Genomic DNA, 7,391 nt, shown 5'->3' on the forward strand with positions numbered 1-7,391 from the left:
TGTATTTATTTTAACCCCTTGTCCTCCTCTCTTGTTGTATATTTACAGAACTCTGAAGATGATTTGCCCATTTGCGCCCCCAATGCGGTTTGTTCGAAAATCGATTTATATGAAACACCATGGATCGAGAGACAATGTCGCTGTCCTGCTGTTAACCGCTCACCAGAAATTATCATTCATCATCATCACAAGGACACAACATCGCATTCCAATCACAATTCCGAAAAATATCACACTTTCTATGAACATTCCAAACTAATGCATCAACAGCAGCAGCAGAATAAACATTTGTTGTTGGACGCTGCCAGTTTTGTGGGCGACAAGAAATTCGATAATTTACACTTGAAGAAATTAATGCATAAATTGGGTGCAGTCTATGAGGATGATTTGAATTTGCCAACAGACTATCATAAACATCATCCGGAAACTAATTCGGCCTTAGATGATTCAAATGAGTCGTCGTTGTACTACACAGATGAGCTGAAGGATAATGAATTTCCCATTCATTTTTCGATGAAACGTCAACATTTATATTCCAATTCACCACATATGAGACATTCCGGTCATATGGGTGGTAGTCATGGTGGAAAGATTTCCTATATTGGTGGTTGTCCCAGTGGTTTGGGTATTGAAGATGGTCATACCATAGCTGATAAAACGCGGCATTATAAAATGTGTCAACCCGTTCATCGATTGCCAGTTTGCAGGTAAATAATAATATTTTCTAGAAAATTTGGAAAACAAATATTAATTTTTATTATTTTTATATTAGGCATTTCCGGGACTACACCTGGACCTTGACCACATCGCCGGAAATGAATACAACCGAACAAATTGTCCATTGTCGATGTCCGAAAAATTCCGTAACATATTTAACAAAACGTGAACCTTCCGATGATGGTAATGGTGGTTATAAATATTTGTTTGCGTGTTCACCATTGACGGTAAGTTAGAAATCGGTCAATTTTGTATAAATAGAAAATATAAATATAACGCATTTGTTATTGTGTGCTGCATACTTTTAGGAAGTACAGATGATATGCAAAAGATATAAGTTAGCTGTAAAGGCGAGTTTAAACTGTTTTTAGATTTATAAAAGGCGAGTTTATAGCATCAAAATGATACAAAATTGAGTGGTCAGCTGTTATTTGTTTACGTATACATAAAATCATAATTAGCTAAACATCATATGATACTTTTAGGAAGTACAGATGATATGCAAAAGATATAAGTTAGCTGTAGCTTAGATTGAAGGCGAATTTAAACTGTTTTCTAAGTCGACTCCATTTATATCTCTAAGTACAAAAAATTCCATCTTTTTAGACTAGCATCAAAATGATATAAATTTGAGTGGTCAGCTGTTATTTGTTTACGTATACATAAAATCATAATTAGCTAAAAATCATATGATTAGCTAATAAATGTAATGTTACCCCTAAAAGTATGCACAATACCTTTCACAATGCATTAAATTGTTATGTACACCAAATAGTTTTCTATTACTCAATCTTTTACCCCATAAATTTACTTAAATATTAATTAAATCATTTTTATTATATTTCTTCTACAGCGTCTTCGTTGCCAACGAAAACAACCTTGCAAATTATTTACGGTGAGAAAGCGGCAAGAATTCATCGATGAAGTCAATATCAATGCCCTGTGTCAGTGTCCCAAGGGTCATCATTGTCCCAGTCATCATACGCAATCCGGTGTAATCGCTGGCGAAACATTCCTAGAGGATAATATACAAACATATTCTGGCTATTGTATGGTCAACGATTGAGAGTAGATGTTCGGATGACCAGCAAGCAGCAAGCAATCACCAGCATCATACCATCTATACCTGTTAGAATAGAAAATAGAACGCGCGCGCAAGATAATGATTTTTTCTGAGAAAATCGTTACATTGTTGTCATAGACATTGTTTAAGTTGTAGGGATTACGTTTTATGTTTTTAATTATTTTTAAAAATTGAATTGTTCTAAGTTATGCGGACAGACGGACAAAAACACACACACACACAATTAAAGGGCTGGAAGAAAAACAAACGAATAATTTTGAACAGGTTCAAAATGTTTTAAGTTCATTATTATTTTATTAAAACAAATATATATGAAAAACATCAAGTTTTTTTAACGACTGAGCCATTAGAGTCTCAATCCTTAAAAACAAAAAGAAGAAGCAGAAGAAAACGTATAGAAACCAACAAACGCACATCTACATGCATCTTAACTATGAAAAAACCAAAATTTCTCTAAGTGTAAGCCTTGTTATTTAAGTTTTATATAAACAACAAAAACAAAATACGAATACAAATATTGATATAAATTTTAAACAAAAGTCTATTTAACTGCTATAAATATCTATTGCAAAAACGAAAAACACAAACATTTAAATACCAACAAATATTTATTACTCTTGTATATATAATTTAATGCGATAATAATATAAATAAACATAATTTATATAAATAATAATGCCTACGAAAACAAAAACCCGAAACAATGTATAGAGGAAAAACACAAAAACTTACTAAATTGTAATTATTAATTAAAACAAAACGAAAAACAACAAAATCTTCCGTAATTTTTTTACTCCACGAGTGCCAAAATAAACAGAAAATTATTACAAAACAAACACACACACACAAGTATATTTTTTTATTGCTAATCGAGGAATTTGTGAGGTTGGAAGGCCACAGCTGTTTTAATATTTGTGACTGACTTTTTTGAAAATATCGATGTTTATATATTTACTGTGCAAAAGGGGGTAGAAAATTCCTCATGGGCAAGAAAGACCTTGGCGAGTATACATTGAATCCAAAAGGACAAATTGGCCATAGGTCAAGGGTTTGAGTTATGGCGTGATGTGTTTTTTCATGGCAACTTTAAAGTTCATGAAGAAAGAGTTTTATATCTTTGACAAATCAAATGAGAAAGTTTTTTTTTAAACTATATCAAGTCTTTGTGTATATTTTTCGACCTTATTTTTTACCTCTTACCTTTCTGTGAAAAATTATAGCGGCAACAATATTCACATATATATTTTCATCCGATTTCAGGTTTAAGATGCACCAAATCGGTAATATACAACGGATGGCGATGAAATTTGGTTGGTATAATTTTTTTTGAGTCTGCAAATAAGAGTGTCGAATTTGGAAGAAATCGGTTCAGATTTGGATATGGCTCAAATATATATGTTCTATCCCATTTCACGTCTAAGTAACTCAAACCCACAAAATCCATTCGATCAATGTAAAATTTAATTTGAATGTTTTTTTATAGGCTAAAAACCACTCAGAAAATTTTGTTTCAAATCGGGCCCGATTTAGATATAACATCCATATATATGTTCCATCCGATTTCACGTTTAAACCACGCCAAAATCACAATATACACACGATCATAACGAAAATCAGAAATGTCTCAGCGAAATTTGATTCAAATCAGATCTGATTTAGATATAGCTCTCATATATATGTTCTATCCGCTTTCATCTTAAATCACTCGTTTGCATTATACCACCATTTTGAAATGTTTTATTCTAGAAGGCAAGCTAGAGCTTCATCCGCAGAAAGTGCAATAGGCTTTTGGGGTTCTTGGGGTGTCACGTTTCTTAGTTGAAAGGTCAGTAGCTTGTTTTCTTTTACCAAATTCAACGTTTTTATTAGGTGCCGGTTTTTTTTCCGAACAATTCTTAAGCAAAACATTTAAATCCGAATATAGCCATTCATGATTTTTGTCTTTGAAAATATTCATGTTTCTCTGTGACCTTTTTACCAAATTTGCGATAATTTTCAGCAAAATAAATGAACTGTTCTCTCTTTCATCCAAAATGTTGTCGACATCAATTTTGCTCATTAATGCTTAAAAACAGCATCAGTTTTTTTCTTTTTGTTGTCTTCTTTTCGCCATATTTCAAAAAGATCGATCGGAGGTTGACTAGAAAAAGAGGCATTACTCGCAAAACGCAGAAAATCGCAACTTGAAACAAATTGAAAATAACTCATTAGTTATAACTTAATTTATGTGCAAAATTTCAAATAGGTCATATTGAGTCATTTTTTTTAAAGTTTACTGAAAGTCAATATATCAAATTACTTTAACTCTTTAAAGTCTTCATAGGCTAAAGGGTTATTTTCAAGTATAGTGTCGCAAACATAAAAATGTTTTGATTGAATATAAATATGCTCACTTGTATCTATTTTTTCCATTTTACACTAATTAATTATTGTAAATACAATCGAAATAATACGCACTCAAAGTTGACTAAGCACCACAGGAATATAAGCATATTTATAGAATAAATTGTACTGAGCGACTTCCACGGCCAGATGTGTAACGGTATTTCACATTTAGCACTAATAAAAATCACGTCTCTATATTTTGGAGTGTTCTAAATAGAAAAACAACAACAACAACTCGTGAAAAGCGACACTTTGATTTTTTTCAATTTTGCACAGAAAAACCGGTCGTTTGACCTATAGTGTAATGTACCGACCTATTTTCGGTAATTTTGATAATTTTCTGCATATGTGCCAGCCTCCAAAAACGAGCCATGTGATATTACAATCAATTCTATTAAAAAACGTCCCGGACCTCTCTCTGGAGGCTATCCCGAAACACGGCCCAATATTGATAATTCTTGGTATGGAGATTTCCTGCCTAATGAGAATCCAAAATATCAAATTGAAACCACTTCGGTTGAATAACGTTCCTAATGTTACCAAACCAACGAATAATTGATGTTCCGCTGTGATAGGCAGATTTTTTCCAATGAAAATCCAAAATATCAACCAATTCGGTTGGAGCTAGCCTAAAAAGAACAGATATATTTCAATACCAAAAATCCTAGGAATATAAGCAATGTGCAGAATTTCAAAGATCTGTCATCAATATTTCGAGCTATATCGTTATTTAATCAGACAGACGGACATGGCTAAATCGAAATAGAATTTTATTCTGATTATGAATAAATGGATATTAGGTGAATATTTCTAGGTTTTGCAAGCAGATTTTAAGAAATACAGATTTCATTCTTAGCTCTAAGCGAAATTCCTTCTATAAACTTTTTAGCACTTTTATTTGACACTTGTTTTACATTTTTTAGCACTTTGTAGCATTTTTAAACCGGGATGAGGAAGAATGTTCTTTTGAGCAGGAATAATTTCTCCTCGGAATAGTTATGAAAAAGCCCAAAGAAATAAAAAAACAAAATATTTTAGAAAAATAATTTTCAACCAGTGAGCGGAGCAGTATAATCGGACGGGGTCGACCACAAGTTCTACGAAAACCTAGCTTTCTGTGGCACTACATTCTAAGCTATGGTAAAATTTCGCGATATTTGCACCCTCTTGACCGACTAGAGGTCAACAAATATTACTAATATTCAGTAATGCTCTTCTAATTACTTGTCCATATTCCTTTCAACGTGGGTTGTGTTCTGATGTTCGGCTTTTAATTGTGGCCTATAGATCGACTCGAAAAAAACACACAAATTAAGTTTTCGGTCCACTTCATCCCACTATTATTATCTGATGATCATCGAAAATTATAGGCGTTCTCCTTGACCATACCTGGATCCTCGTGGAAAATTTCGTAATGGGTTACTAAATAATATCTGAATACGTAAACACGTGTAATTATTTAAGTGTAACTCCCACATTCGAGTTCATGCGAAAATACAATTTGTATCAATTTAAAAGTCAAGCACTCCTCTTGAATATACTATCAACTTCTCGGGTCGATGTCCTTCAGGAGTAAATATATACGCTATAGAATACAAATTTTGTAATTTTTCACACAAAAGTCAGGGTCCATTTAACCCGCTAAATATTGACCGATCTTTATCAACACAGGCATGCTTATTCTTTGGCCCGATCCCCTTCTCCATGTAAAATTCCGCGATGTTCGGACCATAATTGCGCCCTCTGGAGCTACCAGAAAATCAGACAAAAATAAAGTTTTTGGTCCATTTCATGCCTTAAATATTAACCGATCTTTATCAAAAACAATAGGGGTCTTCATTGGCCAGAACCCATCTTACATCCACAATTCGTGAAGATTGATCCATAACTGCGGCCTGTATCGTGTTTACAACTTATAATGGACAGACGGACGGACACACATGTCTAGATCGACTCAGCTAGTCGAGATATGACGATCGGTATACTTAAAGGTGGGTCTAGGACCAATATTTCACGGTGTTACAAACTCTTGGGTCTGCACAATGCTATAATACCCTGACAACATAGTTGTGTAGGGTATAAAAATGACAGAATTTTATTGGTTAAAATTCGGTATAGAATTTGGAAGCGAATCTTACCAAGAACAGTGTTGTTTGCTGGTTAGTATAAAAGTAAGTTTATTTACAATGAAAAAAAGGGAACAACCATTGGTAAACAGAAAACATTTGCATGTAGTACCAAAAGAGAGATTCATATTTAGGCGAATAGAAGAAAAACTTGAAAATAGAAAATAGGGTGACCAGCGTGGTTAACCAAATCAGTGATTTCTCGAATTATAAGTTGAGTTTATGCAACTATATCATCGGAAAGCCAGTTTACCTTTCACAAAAGTTCATATTAATTGGAATTCGACTCAGTGGAAAAATGAAAGGGTCATGTCACAGTACTGAATAATGGTATTGGGCTCTTTTTCTTTTATGGAGTTTGATATATTTACGAGATGTATGAAGTAATGATTGAATTGTTTATACAAAATGAGTTGGAAAACGCTATGGCTCCCTTCACTGAAGGATATATATCGATTGTTTGGGTGTTTCAACTTGACAATAACCTCAAAAAAACCCCGAAGCATGTTAAAAATTTGTTGCGGTAGTCAAGAATCAGGGTTTTTATAGAAAAATGTTTGGAGTATTATAGATAGCAAAAACAAAAGAGATCCACAAACTAACAAACAAATCTCTTCCCATAGGTTCATGATGCGAGGAATAGTATATCCCAAGATCAAATTGAGCGTATTATAAATTCCGCCGTAATGAAAAATAATGCTGTCGATTATTTTTTATTTATTTATAAAAAAATAGAAAAGATGCTTTAGTTTTGACCAAGCAAAAATTGGGTCAATTTAGTTTTCCATAGAATATTTTTTATTTCAAAAAAAAAATTGCATTTATAGTTTTTGTTTTTTTTTTTAACAAGAATAAACTTCCTATTTATTTCTGAAAAAAAGTTACAGGACATTTATTCAGTTTGGAATTTCAGTTACTTTAGTTTTGGCCACCAGTGTATTTCATAATATTTTGAAGCCGGATTATATCTGTTTTTTATTTATTTTTTTTTTTTCATAATATAATTATTGAACTCGCGATTTTGTGTGCCATATGCACAGCTTCACATTAATATTCATCCAAATTTGAATATGTCATTC

At 32.7% G+C, this 7,391-nt stretch overlaps 1 protein-coding gene across 1 annotated transcript in view; it reads left to right on the top strand.

The window, feature by feature from the left end:
• Window positions 1-1,957, top strand: part of LOC133326158 (protein giant-lens) — a 44,355-nt gene extending 42,398 nt beyond the window's left edge. Inside the window, exons 2-4 of the mRNA XM_061534838.1 lie at window positions 49-707; window positions 773-944; window positions 1,571-1,957. Of these exons, the coding sequence (XP_061390822.1) occupies window positions 49-707; window positions 773-944; window positions 1,571-1,783 (1,044 nt within the window). The 3' untranslated portion in view covers window positions 1,784-1,957. The remainder of the gene's footprint in view (window positions 1-48; window positions 708-772; window positions 945-1,570) is intronic.
• The last annotated feature ends 5,434 nt before the right edge of the window (window positions 1,958-7,391 follow it).

This window comes from Musca vetustissima, unplaced genomic scaffold (genome assembly GCF_032173495.1).
Source record: "Musca vetustissima isolate MV318-11 ecotype Yass unplaced genomic scaffold, APGP_CSIRO_Mvet_v1 utg41848, whole genome shotgun sequence".
NCBI classification, from domain to species: Eukaryota; Metazoa; Arthropoda; class Insecta; order Diptera; family Muscidae; genus Musca; species Musca vetustissima.